General features: G+C 36.0%; 1 protein-coding gene across 1 annotated transcript in view; it reads left to right on the forward strand.

Moving 5' to 3' along the window:
* COL25A1 (collagen type XXV alpha 1 chain) overlaps window positions 1–24,195 on the forward strand; it is a 285,548-nt gene that overhangs the window by 126,013 nt on the left and 135,340 nt on the right. The window contains exons 3-4 of the mRNA XM_088132984.1: window positions 13,823–13,867; window positions 16,161–16,168. Of these exons, the coding sequence (XP_087989110.1) occupies window positions 13,823–13,867; window positions 16,161–16,168 (53 nt within the window). The remainder of the gene's footprint in view (window positions 1–13,822; window positions 13,868–16,160; window positions 16,169–24,195) is intronic.

A 24,195-nucleotide genomic window follows, 5' to 3' on the forward strand; every position in this document is an offset into this window, starting at 1 on the left:
CCACACAGAGAAACAGCTAGATACCCAACACTTCAACATAGTGAAGAGGAAGCTGTTCTTACAACTTGGGATAGACCAACTACGTATTACATCCTGAACTCAAGAAGACCCACAATAACAACTGGATGTGCAGCCAAAATGTGAAGCTGAAACGTCACTGCCACCTCTCTATTACAGAGCACAGCAGCTGATATGAGGCATAAGATCATGGATAAACTAGCTACAGTCAACCCTCCAGACTGATTACCAAGGCTCAGTGGAGAAGTACCATCAAATAGTATGCTAGAAGATGCCGATAGATCCCTCACAACAATCCCTATTACCACCATAATTCAAACCAATGAACTGGTATACACTACAGCTACTGTAATCCTGAAGATGCTTGGCTACATGATCAAGAAGAACAGCAGTATTTAACTCCCAACCCTCAGAAAATGAGATTGGAGGCTAAGATCAAGGCAACTTGGAGAGAAGTTAGTCAGCTGGTAGAACCACAGAAGGTTGTGGAGGTTAAGCATAAGACTCAAAGACAGTCCAACGCATAGTGGCAGGTGTAAGATGTGGCAGGAATAGCATAAATAAAATAGCACAACCAAGTAGCTGGCATTGTGTACAGGAACATCTGCACCATGTATGGGCTAGACCCTTCCAAGTCCAGATGGGAGATTCCATAGAAAGTTGTGGAGAATAACAGGGCTAAGATCCTGTGGGACTTCCAGATCCAGATGGACAGGCAGGTACTGGCCAATCAACCAGACATCGTGGTAGTAGACAAGGGCCAGAAGGCAGTGGTGGTAATAGATGTACTGTCAAGTGACAGCAATATCAGGAAGAAGGAGTATGAGAAACTGAAGAAGTACCAGGGCCTGAAGGAGGATCTAGAGATGATGTGGAAAGTAACGGCCAAAATGGTCCCAGTGGTGAATAGCTCCAAAAGACCCCCAGGAACAAGATCAAAACTCTCTGTCCAGAAGAGTGTAGTGCTTGAACAGCTAAGATACTGTGCAGAACCCTCAAACTCCCAGGCCTCTGGTAGAGGACCCGAGGTTGAGGAAGACACATACTACCCATAGGGGTGAGAAATGGATGGATGGATGGATGGATGGATGGATGGATGGATGGATGGATGGATGTGTGTGTGTTAAAAAAGTAATAGAAAGCTGGTTTGCTGCAAATCAAACCTTCAGCCTACACAGCTGTATTTGTTGGCATGAATGCCTTTGAAGTCCACATGCATGTAAAACATTCAGAAGATGTTCTTTCTTCATTACAATAAAAACTTAGTTTAATGGTATTGAATGAAATCTGCAGTAATGTATGTCTTTTCTGATAACATTTTGTGCTTGTGAATTAAAAAAAAATTCTTTTGAATTCTTGTACTCAGGAAGCATGTCTAGATTACATTAAAATAGTTTGGATTTTCAGGAGGAATGCTACTAATGTTTCACAAGCTTACATAGATATTATTACAGAAATGTTTCATTTCAGACATCCTTTAATGGTGTGAAAAATAAAGGGAGAAAGTGAATGGCTTTTATTAACTTTTAACTTTTATTGAAGCCTTTAGATAATTTTCCATTAGACATTTTTATACTGAAGTGCTCATTGGCATTTGAAAATGGCATTGTATTTATTTGATATGAAAGTCAATTAAATTATCAAAAAAATTATCCTGTAGTGAATCATACTAGATTATATGAATACTTGATATTCTAAATTTTTGAACGCTTCCTCCACTCACTTCTACTTTTCCTTTTCTTGTCCTTTGTAACCACCAACAATACCAAGTCAGTCTCATATAACTTTGTGGGTGGTTCCAAACTATTTCCTTTCCTGCAGTTAAATTGTTTTATAGAAGTTGTCAGCCACTTACCAGCCTACTGATAATATTTTTATTAGAATAATGACACTGAATTCCTTCACAAGGCAATGCTATCCCTAACATCAAAAACATTTCATTCATAGCCTTTTGGGGGCTGGTGGCTATGTTTTACATCTGAATATATATTGTGGGTGCTATCACAAAATGACTATTTTATGCAGGGAGGCTGGTCCTTTCACAGATTGACTGCCATGAGTTACAAAATATTTTAGACACAAAGCATCATTTTAGAAGAATGCTATGTTCTTCTGGCCTTCTTCCCAAACACTCCTTACTTGCCAATACTATTTTTTATGCTTTTTCTTAGCAGGTAGACATACTTGCAAGAAAAACACTGGGCTGCAAATATTTAGTATATATCTATATCTATTTATCTATCTATCTATCTATCTATCTATCTATCTATCTATCTATCTATCTATCTATCTATTTAATTTTCTAATAAAATTTATGGAACCTAGTTGAGCCTCAGAGACATTTTTGGAAAAAGATGCTCCTTGAGGGAAAGTGAGATTGTAAATGCAGTAGACAGAAAATAGAGTGGGTTGGTCATTCTTTTGCCTCATTCCCTCTTTCTTTCTACTTTTATTATAATTTCATTCATACCAGTGCACTTGGAATCATCTGGGATCACATTGAAAGAAACCCCTGGTACACCTAAGGGGAGAAGAGAAGTGAGGCGAAGGAATCTACTTAACATTGTCCCTTCTGCTCCTGTTTGCAGTGTTAATAAAGAGCAAATGACCAAACCATGATAGAGAGGAGAAGCAGGTTTAATTGTGGCTCTACATGCTATATTGTTTCTATCCTTTTTTTACCCATGTTACTAGGCACTCTTTTAAATCACTGCTTCATTCTTGTACTTTGTTTCTGTATATCACCTAGATTGTCTAGAAGTATTTGAAATCAATTAAGTATATGACAGGATTTCTGTATCTGTATTTTTTTTTCTTTTCCACTGTTTCCCATAACAAATGGTATCTCTTTGCTAAAGCCCTATTTGCTTTGGGAGCAAAAGCTGTCTTGAGCAGGAAAAGCAGTTTCTCTTCTGAGCCAAACAACTGCAATTTGCATTAGTAGTTTTTCCCCATAGTACTGCCAATACAGATTGGACCTACTATGTTGCTTTTTTTTTTTTTAAGTACAGCTATAGAATGAATTAAGTATTTAGTATATATCATCTAGAATCCCTCTAAGTATCTGTAAACTTCCTATAATTCTTCAAGGAATCCTTGGCTTTTCCCTCTCTTCCATCAAAATGCCTTACTGACAATAAGGACTCTCATTCATTCATTCATTCATTCATTCATTCATTCATTCTCTCTCTCTCTCTCTCTTAAATGAAAGTCTATTTCTAACACCTAGAACCTATAGCACTTCCACACATACAACCTAAAATATGGATCAGATATGTAGATGACACCTTTGTTATAATAAAAAAGGAACAAATAGAGAAGACACATGACACTATCAACATCATCTTCAAAGGAATAAAATTTACCAGAGAGGAAGAAAACAACAACACGCTACCCTTCCTGGATATCCTCATCAACAGAGGAAACAACAGCAAATTAGAAACCCAAGTCTAACAAAAGACAACCCACACTAATCAAGTACTCCATTACCAGAGTAACAACCCAACCTCCTGCAAGAGGAGCTGTGTAAGAACATTATTCAAACGAGCGCAAACACACTGCAGAAACCCAGAACAGGAGAAAAAGGAAACAGACCACCTATACAACATCTTCCAACAAAATGGATATCCACGCAACTTTATCCACGCAACTTTACCCATGCAACTTTATCCAAAATGGATATCCACGCCTGACCACTCAACCTACTACAACACAAGCTATGAAAAGGATAACACTGCCATACATCAGAAACAACCAACAGACTATTACAACCACATGGCATCTCTGTAGCACACAAACCAACTAAATCCCTCCAAAACGTCTTAAGTAAACCAAAAGACCCAATAGCCCAAGAAGCAAAAACAGGAATCATCTACAACATGTGGTATAACAACCACTATGTAGGACAGACGGGCAGATGGCTAACAGAGTGCATCCATGAACACCAACTAGCAGAAGACACAATGAAAACTCCTTAATCTCACAACACACAGACAGTCATAACCACAGTTTCAGCTGGGAAACTGTCAGCATTTTAGACCAAGCTAAATCCAAAAATGCGAGGGAATTCCTGGAAGCTTGGTCTTCAGACAAGGCAGCCATCAACAAGCACATAGAGATAAACAACATCCACACACTATTCAAGAGACAATAAAAAGGAAACAAAAGATTAGAACATCTCCTCACCAGCAACCATCACCCAGATAAGCAGAGATTAACACCAAAATTATCACCAGACATACAATCAAGCAGTAAACAATACCCTAATCAAGGAACTACCAGAAGGAAAAAATAAAACAAAACCAAACCACCAACACAGGCAGGGCAAGCCACTGTATATAAACAGAGAGCAAACTCCACTCCATTCTAGCACTGAAGGTGTTACCTAGCTGGGTAACGAAATGTTTGCAAGAAAACAACCAAGCTCAGAGAACCCCAAGGACTCCAAAGTCTGTTTTATCATGCAGTGTATTATGTCTAATCATGATATTATTTAGATACTATAGTATAACTGTTGACAATGAGAAAGTAATTTTTCTAAGCATTTTCACAAAAGAAACAAGAATCACAACCCAATTGTTTTTCAAAATGAAGGCCAGAACGATGAAAAAATAAAGAAGACCTAGATCATGACTGAAACAGTTCACATGCATTAATTGTAAACATAAAATATTGTTATCTTTAGTTTAGGTTCCATTTATATCTTCTCATTCTTGCCTTTTATTTCAAATCAATGGTTAAGAGTTATACTTCCTGTTATTTTTATCCCAAAAACATTGGTTGAATCTGACACTGAGAAAGGTTGAATTATTTTAGCTTACTAATGTAGTCACAAATTCCCCTTTTCAAATATATTACATTAATCATGCAACTTGTTGATAAAGGGCTTTAGGAGACTCATCTGTATCTTACATATTTGTTTCTTGCAAACCAATATCTTATACTACAAGGAGATTAATGAAGTACCTTGTGTGTATATGTGTGTGTGTGTGTGTGTGTGTGTGTGTGTGCATGTTTAAAAGTTTAGTACAGTTCTGCAGCTGTTATTAAGCTCTTCTACAAATTACATACTTAATATGAGCAGGGGAATATTTGTACAAAATTTTGAAAGCCATGTGCCTGGCTGGGCTTTTATGTGTAAATGGGTGGCCTGCATATGTGGTTTGTCTGAAATTATCCTAGTGCCTGCATGCCTGACACTAAGTGCTACATTTAATATTAAAGTATTAGATTTCACAGTCACTGGAATGAGCAACTTCTAAGTTCTGTGGCCACTTTACAGCGTCACTGGCATCACAAAAGTCTTGTCAATCTTGGCTTAAAAATAAAGTAGAATATCAAGTTTACTGTAAGAGAGTTCATTTCAGCTTTACAAATTCATGGAATTAAATGGGCATTAATTAATAGATACTGACCTCACAGAATAATTTGATATGAATTTTGGCTTTTGGAACACCCTTATCCTGAGATCCGGCAGACCCCTACTCTCCTGGCCTTCTGAAAAGCCTTGAAGACCTGGCTTTTCCCACAAACATTGGGGTAGTTTTATGTTTTTATTGCTTTTTTTATTGTTTGTAATTTGCCCAAGGTTATGCTGCATAAGATGGGAGGCTATATAGATCTTTTAAATAAATACATATTGATAAGGAAGAATGGCATCACAATTTGGTGAATGATTAAGGAATGCAACATGTATGAATGTTTGTGTTTGCATTGGAAGAACTGCAAAGGTCTATCCAGGGCAAAGAAATCAAAGCCTTTCCAGAAGTAGCTCAGACAGTAGAGACTTCTCAGAAAAAACAAAGCCCTCTAACTAAAAAACAAGAGGAATTGAAACAAAGAATAACTGAGCTTGTAGAACAGCACAAAAACAATAGAATAAGGTTGCTTGCATTACAAAGAAAAAGCTAGCACAAGTATTAAATGATGCCAATACTGTAATATCAAGTATAAGCATCAGCTCACTGCAAGAAACAAACCAACTGATGTACAGCATGGCTGCAGTTATAACTGAATACCTTGGATGCAAAATCAACAAACAAGAAAAAAAGCCAAACAGTGCACCACCAAAATGGAAGATCGGGTTGGAAAATGAGATCAGCATGCTAAGATCAGATGCAAGCAAGTAGAACAGATGAAAGAAAAGAAGCTGAAGAACAAAAATACCAAAGAATACCTGATCAAGAAATATCACCTAGAAACAAGAAAGATCAAGGAAGGACTGGAAATAATAAAGTAGCAAATAGCCATAGCCAAAAAGATCGGCAGATATGAAGCTCGAATTGCACACTACAGGCAGAATCTCCAATTTCAGTCGAATCAGAAACATTTCTACTAATTCATCAATGGAGAGACTGCAATGAACCAGTCAGCACCTGACAAAGAAGAAACAGTGCAGTTCTGGGTACAGCTATGGGACAACCCAAAGAAATACAACAAGAATGCAGTAGGGGAAAAATAGTGAAAACTGAAGGAATCAAGATGCCCTATGGAAATAACATCAAAGGTCTGGATGAAGAAGATCACTACAAATACCTGGGCATCCTTCAAGCTGACAACATCAAGCACATTGAAGTCAAGAAGAAGGTCAGTAGTGAATACATCATGAGAGTGAGGAAGATCTTAAAGTCCAAACTCAGTGGGGGAAATACCATCAAGGCAATTAACACCTGGGCAATTCCAGTCATTAGATACACAGCTGGAATAGTGGACTGGACTCAAGCAGAACTAAATGCCCTGGATAGGAAGACCAAGACCAGAAAATGACAATGAATCATGCCCTTCATCCACACATACAGATTCACTGCCATTATTTTTGTTGCAGTCCTTGTTGACCCAGGTGATGACCGATCTGGTATAGGTTTCTGTAAATTACATCTCACCATATTGTTTATTGAAGAAGCACTCTTTGTCTCTCACCAATATTATTCATCTTCACCATATTATTATGGTTGGTCACACAGTCAGCCAGATGTTTAGACTGGATTTGGCATTTTTATCCACTTATCGAGTCCTTCCCAAGGACCTGGGATAGGAAGATGTTGTTGTTTGATGGTGTTAAAAGTATTGTCACAGGATATAAGCTGTTCCAAATAAAGCTGCCTTTTGCAATTGACTGATTTTTTTTTTTTTGTCAATGGTCTTCAAGTGGTGCTCCAGATGTTTTGGGATTGTACCTAAGGTGCCTATAACTTTTTGTACTACTTTTGCTTTCTTTTGTCATAGTCGTTCTATTTCTATTTGTAGATCTTTATATTTTGTGATTTTCTCCAGTTCTTTCTCTTCTATTCTGCTGTCTCCAGGTATTGCAGTGGCCACTATCCAAACTTTTTTGTCTTTCTTATCAACGACTGTTAAGTCTGGGGTGTTGTGTGGCAGGTGCTTGTCTGTTTGAATTCTGAAGTCCCAGAGCACTTTAGCTGCTTCATTTTCTATTACTTTGTCTGTTTTGTGGTCCCACCAGTTCTTGCTTGCAGGCAAATGGTATTTCTTGCAGATATTCCAATGCACTATTGTTGCTACTTTGTCATGCTGTTGTTTGTAGTCAGTCTGTGTGATCTTCTTGCAGTAGCTGACTAGGTGGTCCACTGTTTCTTCAGCTTCTTTGCAAAGGCGGCATTTGCTGTCTGTTGCTGTCTTCTCAATTCTGGCTTTTTATGCATTTGGTCTTAAGGCTTGGCCTTGTGCAGCCAGAATTAGCCCCTCTGTCTCTTTCTTCAACTTCCCTGCTCTTAGCCATTGCCAAGTCTTGTTGTTATTTGCTTTGCCTGCTAAGTTTTTTTGTGTACTGGCCATGTAATACTTTGCCTTGCCATGTCTCTTTTCTATTCTTCATTTGGTCTTTCTTATAGGCCTTCATGGCGTACTAGCTTCAGTGCATCTTCTTCACTGTCCTTCAGGTATTTTTCCAATGCCCTTTTTTCTTCTTCAAATTATATTATTATTATTATTATTATTATTATTATTATTATTACTACTACTACTACTACTACTACTACTATTAAAATGTGTTGGCTGCCCAACTTCAGTGAACCAGTTCTTAGCAATACTATGCTGGGTTACATTCTGGGAGTTAGACTCCAGAGATCTGAGGTGCCTGGACTGAGGAAGGCTGAAATAAGGTCTCAGGTGAGTGCAGAGATTGTAGCAGGCTCAGTGTAGGAAAAAGCGTTTCTTCCAATATCTTCATCCTAAATTATGTAGTTGTACTTTGAAACATTTCCAAGGAAGAATGGATTTTGCTAAAATACTTTGTAACATATTGAGACACTTAACCAAAGTAAAAATAAATCAGAAGCAAGGATAGAAATACCCCTGCCATAATTGCACTGGTGGTCATAAGAATTGTGCGCACAAGAAAGCTTCTCTTCATGTGTTATTTTCTAGTTCAGCAGCCATGGGTGTAAATGTACATCCAAATGTTGCTATCAATATGCAGTTACATTTACATCTACATCTAATGATGCATCATCACTGTGGTAAAAAAGATATGTGAAGTAACCATTCTTATATACTATTAGAATTGGATCCAGGTATATTCTTGTTGGATTTTCTGTGTCTTCTAAAACTAATGGTAGCATCTCTGAGTCAAAGTTGACTACTGAGAACTTAATGGACATATTCATATAGATTGCTTGGCAATAGAATGGAAGTGGTTTGGTACTACCTTCTTCCAGGATGCTTCTCACTTTCCAGTCTAGCTTGCATCTCTGATATTCATCATGGTTTTTCCTTAAAGTACTAACCAAGCCTGACCTTGCTTAGCCAAGGTTGGCTAGATGCTGCTGGATTGTGTATGTGATATTTCATATATTAAAGGCAATAGAATGCATTTATTTGAACACAATGGAATTCTTAACAGAACTGAATACATTCAACATAATTAGGCAGGTCTATGGCTTCCAAGATTTCCTTGCAGCATTCTAAACACAATTGCCTAGAATTAAGTTTAGTTCCCTTTATTGAAACCTATTTCTGGATATGTGCACTTGGAACTCCATTAGAACATGAAAGAACTCTTCCGCTATTTATTTTGCAATGCAATTGTCTGTGCACAATTACCACTAAAGTTGTCTGGCAAATGCCTTATAACACAATTAGCAATGCAAATCAATTGTCAGTACTTGAAGAAGCATAAATGAGACTGTGTTCTCTTCCTAACAATGTTTTTACATCTCAATAAGGAAAGCACTTGCTATGGCAGAGTGGTATCACAGTGGAATGGCAAACTGAAACTCTGAGAAGGCTTTCATTTCATCCTGGTGTAGGATAACTATGCCTACTTATTTCAGCTGTCTTTCAGCCACGTCTGTAAAATACATGACAGTGGCTATTTCTGTGTTTGCCAAGATGACTATGTAAGCCTCCTGGCTTGCTAAAAAAAAAAGGGTTTTGTTTTTTTAAAACAGGTTGATATTCAAGAGTTTTTTAAAACAATAGATTAGAAAATATCAGCATATTTCAAGGGTAAATTCTGGTGATGACCTACTTTCTTTTCCTCACTTTAGACTAGAATTCCTGGTTTTCTCTATCCTTATCTCAAGTCATCAAAGTAGTTTATTTTCTTTATTTGTTAGATTTATATTGGCTGCTTTCCAGGATTTCAGATTAGCGTACGTAGGAGTCCATCCTCCAATTTCTCTCCACAATGATCCTATAAATTAAATGAACCTGGAAGATAGTAACTTTGTGTAAGTTAAAGTCATTTAGTAAGCTTCCATGATGGAGGTAGGCTTGAGCATGGGTTTCTGCTGTCCTACTATGCCATGCTTGTTTTAAGCAAATCAGTGTCTCAACTGTTTAATCCCAGTCATTCAGAATGCAATCTGGGACAAAAAGCTGAGGTAATTTAATAGAAATATATGAGACTGCTTTTTCTTCCTTTTTCTTTTTTTCCTCAAGCTGGTTTACTCCAGGACTTTCAACCAGTGTTTCTGAAGTCTCTGAAGCTCTTCTAAAGCTCTCTAGCAAGCTGGAAGGAAGGTCAAGGAGTTGACAGCTAGGATTGCCTTTTTCATATGGCAGACTAATACCACTACAGTTGACTGGGAGAATGGAGCTGGAGTATATTTATTTAGATGTTATATTATATTATTTATTTATATTTATTTTACTTAATTTATAGGCTGCCTGGCCCCCAAATTACTCTGAGTAGCTTATGACTAAAAACCAACTTAAAGAAAAATGCAACAGATCTGAAGAACACCGTTCAAAAATAAAAGCCAATCCAAACCAAACAGGGGGCTCTACAGTCCCTCAGTCTCCAAAGCCTGGGAGAACAACCAGGTATTCAAAGGTTTCCTGAATGGGTGGGAGCCACATGAATCTCTGGGGAGAGAACATTCCAGAGGTCAGGAATTGCAAGAGAGTAGGTGCACTTTCTGGATCCCGCAAGATGATATTCTTTAATTTATGGGACCTGGAGTGCAGCCTCCCAGCTTGACTGAACCAGGGGATGGAGAGCAGAGACAATAGAGAGTCTGGTGATGATAACTTGATGTATTAGACTTAAAAGTGGCATGATTTTGAGGAACCACATTTCCTTTATTTCATTCTTATTTTTATATCTAAGAAATTGCTCGCAAAATGTTCACTCAACTGTGTACTTATTTCAACAAAACCATGTATTGGAATAGTGTCTTTCAAAAGTAAAATGCTGCACTTTTAGTTTTCATTGTTGTATTTTTAGATTTTCAGATTGACCTCCTTAAAATGATAAACTAAAATAGAAAAACTAGAAGCTTGAGGACGGTCCAACTGCTGATATAAATAAAAGAGCATTAAACAAGTACTTAAATCTCCTGTTTAATCACATTATTCACATCACATCCTGTACATTTGGCTGAAAACTATAGTTTAGAATTAGGACTTGCTGTTTTAGAGGTATTTGTTAGTTAATATATATTTTGTTCTTCAACGTACTGACAAAGGCTTGACATCTCAATCATAAATAATAACTACACTTATTCAAATATGACATGCATATAAAATATTATCTATTATCTACCTACCTACCTACCTACCTACCTATCATAACTGTAGCATACATCAAATGAGCACAACTTTTTCCAGGAGCAAGGGTCATGCTTGACTTTTGCGTGGCATGGCTGAGGTTAAACTCTCCAAAGTAGCATGTGGAACCAATAAAAAAACCAGATTTGACTGGAATTAATTAACATTTACACTTTAATTAAAATTAAATTACTTTCCAGTCATGTATATAATAATTTTCCCTTCTACCACATTAACAACTGCAATTTGGTACAAGTTTGGAAAGGTCTCTGAGAGCTGCACCCCAGGATTTAGGGCTACATCTGGCTTGGGGCCTCATATTTTGCTCCTCTGTGAAATGTTACTGTTAAACACTGGCAGTAAAACTACTTTTTCAATGGCAATTTTACAATAAAAATCTCCTCCATGCAAAAATGCCCAGTTATCTTCTGGAAATATTTTCAAACTATCTCTTGGGATGACTTTACTGTGCATTATTAGATTGACAGTAAGTGGCTTATTATACTGTAATGTTTTATAATCAAGAGCCTACTTTAGAAAGCAATATACGCATCACATAATTAAGTACTGTGAATTTAGGGTATCCATTTTTAAATACAATCATATTTAAAAGTAAAGTTAAATATAGTAGATGAGATCCAGATTGCGTGTTGCACCATCAGAAAGGCTTTAGATATAAAGGAATGGGAAGCTAGTCCCCTATAACTTGCCCAACTCCTCCCACACTATTCCAGGGATCTTCCAGCTCTCCAGAATGGATTATTAGGAACTACAGGATGTATATTTATTTAAACATTAAATTTATATTCCTCTGAATTTCACTGGATTCCTACTGGTTTACAAGACCAGTAAGAATAACAACTTATATAATGCTTGCATAAATATTAAATCACCCAAGGTAATCACAAAACACTCTTCAGAAGAACTTCATCTTCATCAGCTTCTAGAAAACTACTAAGGAAGGACTAATCTAGCTTCAGGTGGAAGGCTATTCCACAGCACGGCTGCCATAATAGAAAAACAGCACCTGTAGGCCTCAGCCTCCTTTACCTTATAAAATGAGGAACCCCCTGAATTTTACTCTGAGGTGAACCTACTGATAGGAACAATTCTGATAGGAAAAGATAGCTCTATAAGTATCAAGGTGCCTAGCTATAAAGGGTTTTATAGATTAAAACCAACACTTTGAATTGCAGCTAGAAATCTACTTGAAAATTAATGTAGGACCCATTGCACAGGGGTAATGTGCTTATGGAAATAAACATCACACCTGGGATTCTACTATATTTGGATAAAGAGCCTATGTCAAGTTGTGTTTAGGCAAGCTGATAACTAGAGGATATTGATAGAAAGCTTATTAAAAGTGAAAATGTCACATTTTGTGGAATGATACAGTTACCCATATAAAGACAATGGCTTATGCAAAACAGCTTCAATTGATTCCCAAACCAGTTAATCTTGACTTAACTCAAGGATCAAAGATTATAATTTTTCACAATAATTTGGACATAGAAGATATATGTATATGAAGAATCAGAATTATGTTTGCTATGTATAGAGTTACTTTATATCCTTATCCTCTGTTCTGGTGGCATATATTAATGATTTCAAAGTAAAATCAAGTCAGGCAGGGAGGAGACAACACTGAATTAGAATTAAGGAGCTTACTTCTTTGAGAGTGATCTTCAAGGTGGTGCGTACCAGTGGCAGGTGGAAGTATGTTAGACTCCAACACAAAAATAAACACTTATAGAAACCCCACTCTCTTTTGCCTTTATACCTTCTCAGTGCTTTAGTCACTATTCCAGGCTAAGTAGATGGATTTCTCTGAAAAAAAGGAATACAGAGAATGTAAACAGGCAACCATAATCAATGGAACTTAACTTTTGAAAGTTAAAGATAAGGGAAAATCAGGCAGCAATGCAAGAGGGTCTGAGAGATTTAAGGTCTGACCAGTTATGATTCTGAACTATAATTCCTACTTATTCAGAAACTGTCAAACATCTGCTATGACTATTATTTCATTCTGTAATTGTGAGTTATGTGTTCTTCTTTAATTGTAATCTTTAGTTACCTCTAGTGTCCACTTTTTAAAATCTTATCTTTTTAAAAAAAATTCAGAACAAAAACATTTTCCCACAGAAAATGGGGGGAAATCTTATTTCAAATTTATCCGGACCCTTAGTCCATTTGTAACTTTCTAAAATCAAAGTTTTAATCATACTTTTGTTGTTTATTATCAAAAAAATTGTTTTAAGTTCTTAAACTTGTAGTTAAAACTTTCTTTCGCTAAGGATTGAAGGAAACTCACTCGGTGCTATCAAACTTGTCAATCCAAAGGTTTCTTATAGCTAAAAAACAGTTAACAAGCAATTTCCAAAAGAGATTAGAAAAGTATGTGAACTTAGTGTCCTTTCAAAGGCGTCAACCATGGTTTAAGCAAGATGGCTATTCCCTCATCTCCCAGAGCTCTAGATCCTCCAGAGACCATTATCTTGTGGTCTCTTCATGAAAAGCAGCTGTGTGGAGCACTTGTGGGCAATCTCAAGCCCTCTCCTTGTCCGGAAATAAATTACAAAGAGATGGTCTATTTGCCAGCTCTTCATTGCGCCACTGTTGTTGGCTCCACTTTTCACAGAGCCATCTTTAGTCTGCCATTTCTTTCTCCAGGAGTCTGATGCCTTTGATTTCTCATACTGATATCATCTTGACTGCACACAAGTTATATATCTATTAACTAAACTTCCTACAATTAAATTCCACTATTACCAATTATAAAATATTTTCTTTTCAGGTCCTCCTGGTAAACGAGGTAAGCGAGGAAGAAGAGGAGAGATTGGTAAGTTTTTAGACATAAAAATAATACATTTTCTTTATATGATATAAAAATAATATTTCTGGTCTGTTTGCTGATAGTTTGATTTAAAGATGTTTATAGACTGCCACTGTACACTCAACAGCTACGTTCAGTGAAAGATGAGAGATTATTAGAGGACACAAAAGGGATAATAACACAGGGCAGCCTTGCGCAACCTTCTGCCCTACAGATGATTGAGGCTACTGTTTTTTCAATCCTTTGCCGCTGGCCATGGTAGCTGATGCTCTTGAGAATGAAATTTCCAAATGCCTGGAATGTGCACATCCTATTTTGTGGACACATTATTCCTTGGGTCCCAAGGTAGCCTTCTATTAGTGGACAGCCTCTTTTGCATAAGGAATGATTTATTGTATGCATCCTAAGGTATCTTCTGCTGACTCTTTATGCAAGTATTAATGAAATAAAATCAGTATATTTTTTCTTGCCTGAGGTATGTTGGCATATTTTAGTGGTTTGGTAGTTATAGAATTGCTATATATATTTCGTAGGTATTTATACCGTATTTACTAATTTTGATTAGGTTTGGCTCTTATTTAATCAATTAATCCAAATACAAAATCCAATATAGCAACTTTGTCCTGTAAATCTATAAAATATGTCAATGAGTTAATGAAACTCTGTGATTGAATGTTCTGAGAATGGCATTGTCCTGCTCCTGAAAAATTCTTATAGGAGAAAGGAAAATTCAGCTTATGCTCCTTTTCTCTTTTCCTAGTTTAAGCGGGGTATGTGGGAGAATGGTGGTAAAATCAGCAAGATACTGGATAAAACATCATGGTGCAAGGCTCAACTCTTTTGTATGTGCATTAATGTCACACACAAATGGGGGGCGGTTGTGTATGTGGGTTTGTGTGTGAGTGTGTGCTTGCATCATGATGGTCCTCTTCCATCTTGCCAATTCTGACCTCTCTCCACTTGTGGATACCACTACCTGCTTTCATTCATAGGGACATCTGCTGAATTCACAACCCTCAAGATATCCCTGAAACTCTATTGGTATAACATGCTATGTAGTTTAACACTAAGAGGATCAGCTGAGTCTGCTGCATGACTGCAAGGATAACTCTGATTCTGTTGGGATTAGCTGTAGCTTGTCTTGATGTTTCAATTAATTAACTAGTTAAGTTAAAAAGTTTAGCTTTCATGATCAACATTAAAAAGTGGTTAATATAAAATAAAACATAGAAATGCTTAATTTATTCCTCATAGTTGCACTGGAGGTGAAAAGAGCAAGAAAGCTTCATGCTTGTTGTGCCACATGAGAATTAAACTTTGGGATTTTAATAGGGTATTTCAATAAGATGTCTTATGTGTTTAAACATATGACATTATTAATAAAGGAAACTAAATTGTTTTCTGTTAGGAAAAGATCCTGTATATTAAATTTCTCTTTAGGATTAAGGCTTTAAAATCAAGAAATGACTTTAGCTAATTAGCATATTGTTAGCAAAAGTCTACCATATTTAAGTAAATTTCAAGAACAACTGTTAAAAATGCCCTTTTGCAACATGCTCAAGGCAAGAGAAAAAAGGAATTAACGAGAAGTCATTGATCTGATGGTCACCACTACTCCTTTTAATAAGGTTAAAGTAAATATTTGATGTGGTTTGCAGACTTTTTATAACATTCTCAAGGATGGTGTGTAAATAATTAGGAAAATGTGCCAATATTGCTTCACAAAATGTGATATTTTAAGAGGCAGCCTTGTAAAAGGAGGATATGTTTAAGAAGTAGTTTTAGCTCTGTGATTAGTTGAACTTGCCCATCTTGGCAAAAGTAGATGGCAAAAATATAGATCCAACCAATTCTGCCTTTATTCTAAAATTAAATGCTATGGGGAGAAATTAATATGAGTTTACTTGGAACTGGATGGTAAAATATAATTGGACCTTGCCTGACTTTTTTTTTCAGATCTGAAAGAAGGATGCAGCTGCTTTAAGGCATCAACTCATTAATATTAATATGACTCTTAAAGCAGCCACATATTTTTCTTCAGACTTGCATGGAAGCTTGAAAAAAGTCACTCTGCTTTAATGAAAAATGGAGAAGGGCTAAGGTTATGTAAAATCTGAAGCACTTCTGAACCATTTTCAGTGCATATTGAAATTATATTGTTACTATAAAGTAATTTGAGCACCAATAAAACTAATTGTGATCAAGTTTGGCTATGAATAATACTAATCTTCAAATAATAATAGCTCATGTGTCTATATATGTATTTCTTTTCTTCTTTTCTTCTGTTTTCTTTTCACAGGACCTCCTGTAAGTACAACTGTTGTGCTATTGGATCTTCTGTTTATCAAGAATGGGACAAAAGATGTTTTCAGTAATGGGTAAAAGTGACCAATAAGTTAAAAGTGCCAACTACTGTCCAAAAAGCATTCACTTTTATTACTAGCAAATTTTAACCCTCAACTCAATTTTTGGGGGGAGGAGGGGGGAAACACATTATTTTTAAACTTAATTTCAGAACTCATAAAAACTATATAAATATTAAATATAGTGTGTTAGACAGAGTATTTTAATTTTAATTTTATAGCAATTAGCATTGTTATAATAATGTTTTGCCTCAATTTATTAAAAAATGAATGGGAGTCCTCGGCTGAAGCCTCATCCATACAAGAGTCTGCTTGATGGTTTAATTTGTCTGATTTAAAGATGTAAATGAACATATCAAATGTGCTAAGAATGTGCTAAGTTTGCCAAACTGGAATTGTATGGTAAGAAGGGCATACAGGTCCTTCCTCATGGAAAAGGAATTGTCAACAATGGTGGCAGGGATCAACCCTCATAATATCTTTCAGACCAGGCATTCTTCAGTGTTTCTGCCAATTTCATTCCTTTTGCTGAATGCATTAATAGTAAATGAAATGAATAAAAACTACAGTTTATCATCATCCAAAACCTTTATTGTACAGTAAAACCTCAATTTAGGTGACCATTTGCAGAGTGTCTGCTAATTTTGAATGTGTTATTTCTGTCTTTTTACATCACTGGCAGTATTTAACAAACAAATCATAGATTTAATGGACATCAGTCCATCAAATGGAGATGAAATCCAAAAACCATTACATCACTGTTTTATTAACAAGCAGAATTTACATGTGGTTTATTGCCAAATTTTGAATATATAACCAGTATTACCTAGATAAAATTAGATTGTTTATGTGCTTTAAAGAGTTACTGGTAACTAGTGAAAATTGCACTAAATCGTTAATAATAATAACAAACTACTTGCTAGAATGTCTACCCTAACTGGATTTTAATATGAATCAGAGTTCCTTGACGAGAAGCACCTCTCACATCACATAGTGACACAATGGTAAATATCATGTCATACCATCCACTTATTCTGTGGACTGTTTGAAAAAAAGGCATTTCAGCTTTCATTCCTACAGCAGAGAGAACTGTGATAGCTAGGTTTGTGGGGGCAGTCCAATATTACCATGAGAGGAACAGTAGCTTTCTTCAAACTATCCATTCAGTAGAAAGATCAAGAACCATTCTGAAGTTTTTGTGAACTGACAATAACAGGCTTTAATAGTAGCAGTGGTATGTTTGACTCTAGGTTTCTTTACAGAAAATATCATTTCAGGTACTCTTTTTTCTCCCTCTGTTGTTGCATTATAGGAAGAAGCCATATTTATCAATGTTTCTGTATGATTGTTTATAAAGAGTTTGGCTTAGTATGATTTCGCTCATCTGCAAAGCACATTCTGCAACCTGAATTTCTCACAGAAGAGAAGATAGTTATGTGTGGGTTGAGCATAGCATATGGTGGACTTTGGTTGACCTTTTCCATGCTGCAGAACCAAGGTGTTCTGCGCTTGCGTGTAAAGTCACTGAAATCTTGAAGATAAATTTTTTATTAAATTTTGATATGCTCTTTCTCATTTCCAATTTATAGTCAACATTGTCTCTTAGGTCAATAAGGTTGCAATTTTGTATATACTTACCTGAGACTTTTCTGTAGTGAGATACGTAGGATTCCTTTATCAGTCTTCAAAAGCTCCTAATTTAGATGTTTAGAATGTTGTAATATAAAAGGTATTAAAAAAGAGGATTTAAAAAAAAATCATGTTATAACACTTGGATGCTATTAATTTGCAATCCTTGGTTTTATGTGTATATTTGTATGCATATACATTCTTTCCCCATTTAGTGACTGCATTCCATTCCACCGACTTACCTTAAGTGAAATTGTCATTAAATGATTGAGAGTGTGTGAAGATCACTGGTTGTTGCCGTCTCATTCAGATAAAGTTGTCTAGTACTGTGTCTTGTGCCTGACCTGTTTTTTTCCCCCTCACAGGGTAAAGAGATTGGTTAAACAAGCTATACCTTACTGAGCTGCTTTTCTCTGCAGTGCAGAATTTCCCTAAAAAGTGCCACCTGCAAGTTAACAAGCTCAGATCTGGGACCTTAATTAGTTGATTAGAATCCTCTAGCTGGCTGTGCTCCTGCTTGAAACTGACCAGACCTTAAGCAGTTCCACAATGAAGGCTTTTGTTATAAGGCCCATGAAGTCTGGTCATAAATGCATACATTGATTGGAAAATTATTTTTTTATTACTGTGGTATTTGGTATTGGTATTACTATGGTATTTGCTAACCAAGGTAGTCACTAAATGAGAAGTGGCTGTGTGTATGCGTACATGTGTGTGTATGTGTATACACACATTTTGTACATGTATATATTTATACATGTTAAATATGTAAATTCATTTCTACAATGTTGTGAATTAATTCTACTTCTTATTCTAGTTCTTTACCAAAAATTGATTATGGTAGATGGTATAACTCAGATTAAACAGTCTTTCTGCTTGAATTTTTGTTTGTTGTTGTTCCAGAAAACTTTAAACTCATTTGAACAAGTATAAATTCACTGAATTCGGTGTCATTGCATTATGGGCAACTAGACTGAAATCTTACATGTACTCAGCAATCTTCTCCCTTGAATTCAGTAGGACTTAACTACTGAGTAAATATATGTATAGCAGGACTTTATATTCTGCAAGCTTTGGCTGAAGAAAATTTTGAATTCCAAAAGACTGTTATTTCCCCCATTGAATTGTGGTATAGATGTTCTTCTGTTTTCTAAAAAGAGACATTAGTGTACTGAGTTACATTTCCAGTTAATGTACAGAGTAAATACAGAGTATCTTACATCATTCAGTGAATGCTTAACAAATATTATTCTATTTCATCTCATTCAGCCAGGGTCAACCAGGGAGAAATGACTACCCGGTAATTGTTCAACCATATATTTATGGAATGCTTCTATAATCTGGTCCTTTTTCAGTGTCTTTGTGTTTGGCTGTGGCTGAATATGATGTAGTACGTTCAGGAAATGTTTCCTTTTTTGGTATATTCTGCTGAACATTTTCTGTATTTCACTGAGCAGATTTGTACGTAGAATCAAGCAAGTAAAACTAATTCCATAACATATGCCTTGGAGACAATACAACCATTGTATGAATTCTGTGTATTGAATCTGAACATTCTTAAACATAGACACTGTAATTTAAAACATTACTTAAAGTATATCCATCTTGCATATCACCTTTCTTTATTCAAACATTATTTGTTGGGGTACTGCATCTATAATTCCTATAGGCTTGTAATCTAACAGTTAAACTTTACTGGTAATTAGCAGGGTTTGGTGTTTTGTTTTGTTTTTAAATAAAGCTTGCTAGAACTGCATTTTTCTAAGTAGTACCCAGAGGAGAAACTGAGTTTGTTGACTGCTGTAAAAACAACAAAGGATCCTGTAGCACCTTCTACACTAATTGATTTATAATGGAATACTTTTGTGGACTACAGCCCACTACATCTGTAGTCTACAAAAGCTAATGTTATCGTAATGTGAAGTCTTTTAGATCCCAGAAGATAGTTTGTTAACTTTTAATAGTATGCATAATAGGCTTGTAAAAATTACTTTGGATCCTGTGTAAGTGTCTGCTAATTATTTAAATACCCCTACTTTTTAACATCACTGCACACACCTGAGAAAAGGTGGCACTACATTAAGAGTGTCATTAACTCTAAGAGTAGATTCCTTAAATAAGTGGCATCTTTGTGTCAGAGTTGTGTACAAATCTGAAAAATGTCAGACTTCATTGTATTGGAGAGGGGCACTGGCATCAATTATGAAATAATGTATCTATTCTGAATAGATTGAGAATTTACTAATCTGAGATAAAAATTCATTTGAAATACTATTCCCATTCAGATATAAATGCATTACTAGCACATAGCAGAACATAAACATAGCCCTACCCATATTAGTTCAATTTTTGGTTCCTTACAGTGGTCAAGCAGATGCTTTTGGGGTGCCCACAAGCATGTGATAGAGATAAAATCCACTCCTGCCCCCCAAATCCATACCCGTGGATGTTGTAGTTCTTTTATCTAGCATTTTTTTAAAGAATAATGCCACACCCATCTCTGATTTACCTTTAAAAAATCTAGAAAGCCCAGAATATAATATGGAAACACCCTAGTCTAAGTTTACATAGACACAAAATCTTAAATCAAATTTGTATGGGATGACAGTACAGCCAGCTTAGTTCATTTAATATAAGTTTCAAAGATGTCAGTTTTCTCACCCGCTGGACCTTGTTTCAGAAAAAAATTCAATCCAATAATTTAATTGGAAGATAATATTTTAAAACTTGTGAGCCATATGCCATCTGATGCTCACAACTGGTGCTTTAAGGGTTTTTTTTTCCTCCCATTAGATGCATTTTGCTGGAAAAGATAATCTTCCCAGAACCTTTCTAGGCTTAAACCTAGAAATATAGGATAATGCCATCATTGGTTAATACCATATGGGTACCAGCTAGACAGTATAGGCAACATAGTGTAAGTTTGACTTGATGATCAAGGACAGAGGTGGACAATCTATGCTGTTCAGGCAGTATGTGACCCCAACACTTCATATGCAGTGCTACAATCCCTCAAGATTGTGCTACCAAAATTTTGTAGCAAAATGATGATTTGGCCATGCAATTTTTTCTGGTGTTTAAAAAAAAAAAATTAAAAATTGAGAATGAGAATGAGAATGAGAGGAAGAGGAAGAGGAAGAGGCCTTTGAAAATTTGGACAATCAGTGGACAATTTTGGGCTATATTTCATATACCTTATTGTGTCCCCAAAATACAAAAAAGACCCTATTCCTTTATGTAATGTCATTGTGGCATCTGTGGGCACACAGGAACAAAGTTGCAGCTCCCAACCCTTCAGATACTTTCCAGCTTGATCTAGGACTAGGTCCACTTTCTCATTACCCTTGAACAACAGTATCATCAATATGAAATATATATTGTGAAGCAAATGATGATGGGTTTAGGATTGTCTGCTTTAGTTACACCCAGGAAAGTCCTGTAGCATAAATAAATTCTACCACAAGCAATATTTTTATTATGTTTGGTACTGATGGATGTTTCCAATGGACCTGATTCTTTTGGAATGAAGCACTTCTATTTTGCTATGAAATCTCACATTGGGCCCATTGCATGCACCAGGGTCAGGTCTTTCCATCTGATATTAAAAAACAAAACCAAAAAAATAGCAATTAAGAATAAGAGAAATAATGAGCAAATGTACCTGCATGTTGATTTATTGGTTCAAATCAGAAGGTCTGTCAAAATCAATTGAATAATAACTAGGGGTGTTCATAGTATGTTCACAAGTACACACTTTCTCAATCTGATTTGCACATTTTTTGAACTTTTATTTTCTAATCTCAAGTGCTTGATTAGTTTTAGACTCCCTTCCCATATCTGATTTATTCTAGCACTTATTTGGAGGATCTTCATTTCATGCTGCTGTCATAGAGCAGGAGGAACTAAATTAAAGGCATATCCCTTGAAATCCAAGATGCCGATATCTCTAAACAGAACATTGTTAATTTTTACACAATCTTCACATTTTTAACAGGAAGATTTTTTCTTCCTCCCTCTAATACAACATTTCAAACTAGACCTTACATACATTTTGTCTGGAATAGGATATAAAATTATTTTTCTTCATATACACAGATGACTTTTTTTTTTAAAAAAAGCTATTTCTTGAGTTATATCAATGGTTTCCTCAGTTTACTGCCATTTCTGTTGTGCTTCTTGGAATAAAATAGAGGCTATCCTCTATTTGTCACAAGATACTTGAATTACAGTGAAATAGGCCTGCAGTATATTCTTATTTAGATGATGATGATGATGATGATGATGTAATCTACAATTAGATTCACAGTCTAAGACTGGTATAAACCTATTCAAGTCCTAACCAAGGGCCTAAGAATTATTAAGTTAGCGTCTGAGAATATAGGTAGTTCCAAGCAGGGTATGTTTTTGTAGGGTGTTTAGGTCTGATAAATTGAAAAGTTCCAAATATTGAGGGAGTTCTTTAGGTATTGCTCCAAGGGCTCCAATCACAATTAGTATAACAACAGATTTCTTCCCCCCCCTCCTCCTCCTCCTCTATTACTACTACTACTACTACTACTACTATTACTACTATTATTATTATTATTATTATTATTATTATTATTATTATTATTCCACCTATCTCATTGTAACTTTAGAAGACTCACAACAATCCATACAACATAGTTAAAAACATACCCTTCCCCCCAGGTGCCAGACCAAACATCCTCACAGCTTAACCCACCATCCAAGCCCAATGCTTGGGGGAAGAGCCAGGTCTTCACATCCCTCCAGAAGGTAAAAAGGTAGTATCTGAGATGCACAAATCCATATGACCAATAGATGGCACCTCACCCCAGTTCTATACTGTACTTTGTGTGTGTAATTCTGGATGACCACTAGATGGTAGCAAAGAAATATGGATCCTCATCTCATGGTCATCTGAATTATGCAGCCCAGAACAGACAGGGTAGGCCTACAGTGAAAGAAGTTGGGTTCTCATGTATGCAGAGCAATGCACGAGAGCTCACATCTTACTGAACAGCTTAAAGGTTATGTTCAGAGGTATGTTTTTATTTCACACAGGTATTCCGCCTCCTGATTGGCAATAGTCATGATTTTTTGAGCTTGCAGCTTTCATTAAGAATTAACCATTCAAACTTTTCATAGACTGGTGCAAAGAAGCAGATTAGAGTAGGCTTCACAGAGCTGTGATCATTTATATGTTTAATATATTTCATCAGCATAGCCTAGACTTATGTGCCTAATCAGTGCTATAATGCAAGACCAAAATTTCAAGATACATTATTTTAAAGACCGGTTTTGAATGAAACTAACTGGCTGTGGTTTCCTCAGGTAGTGCAATTCATTAGCCAGCCTTCAGTATATCCCTAAATAGGAAATTACTTAAACATTTCCATTTCCAACTATGTGGTTCATTTACCTAGATGGTCTTTCCCCCATGTTCAGCATGATAGAAGATAACTTATTTTGAGTTTTTGTCCTTCAAGTGTGTAAGTGTGATTTAGTATTACTGTCATGCGCACACATGTCAAGTATTTTTTTCTGTGTATGATTAGAAGCATGTGTTGCTCTTAAATTCTACTGTCAATCTAAATAAGCTTAGAATGGAGTCAGTTATTTGGTAAGTTTCTGATGTTTAGTGTGGATTTGGTATAGGGAAGTATCTGGATTTCAAATAAGCAACATTAACTTTAAAAATGGGACACACTTAAATGTATAATTTGTTCTTTCTTCTTGAAACATTACCTGTTACATCTATACTTACTGTAGATAATAATGCTAACAGATGACTTATTGGCTAAACTTCTCCAATATTATGTTATTTATCAAGTCCCATTCAAATAAACATTGCTAGCTTTCCTGGACAAGTACATCTAGGCAAATCATTTGGTACTGTAAAAAGAATAGGCAGAAGGATAACTTTTCTGTATTATCTACAGAATCGGAGCAGTGTGATATAGTGGTGAAGGTGTTGAAGTAGGGAGGATCAAGTTCAAGTCCGCTCTAAGCCATAGAAACTCACTTGGGAAAACTTTGGGCCAGTCACTCTTTGTCAGCCCAACCAAATGCACACTCTTGTTGATCTCCATGTAAATCTTGAAATAGCTGGGGAAAGGTGGGATATAAACATATGTCAGCCCTCTGAGGTTGTGCAGAACAGGAAACAGACTCCACAAGAAGGCTAGAACTAAGGTTTATTGAGATAAGTTATATTAACGATATCTTGCAAGTCTAATTGTGTTTTTCCTCTTATTTCCCAGGGCTCAAGTAATGCTTCTGCCCTTTTGTTTTTGTAAGGGCTTTTGCATATTGCCCTCAAGGCCATCTCCATGGCTTTCT

Source organism: Python bivittatus, unplaced genomic scaffold (assembly GCF_059951505.1).
Source record: "Python bivittatus isolate LINGU-HERP-01145 unplaced genomic scaffold, Pbiv_v1 ctg000070_np1212, whole genome shotgun sequence".
In the NCBI taxonomy this organism is placed as follows: Eukaryota; Metazoa; Chordata; class Lepidosauria; order Squamata; family Pythonidae; genus Python; species Python bivittatus.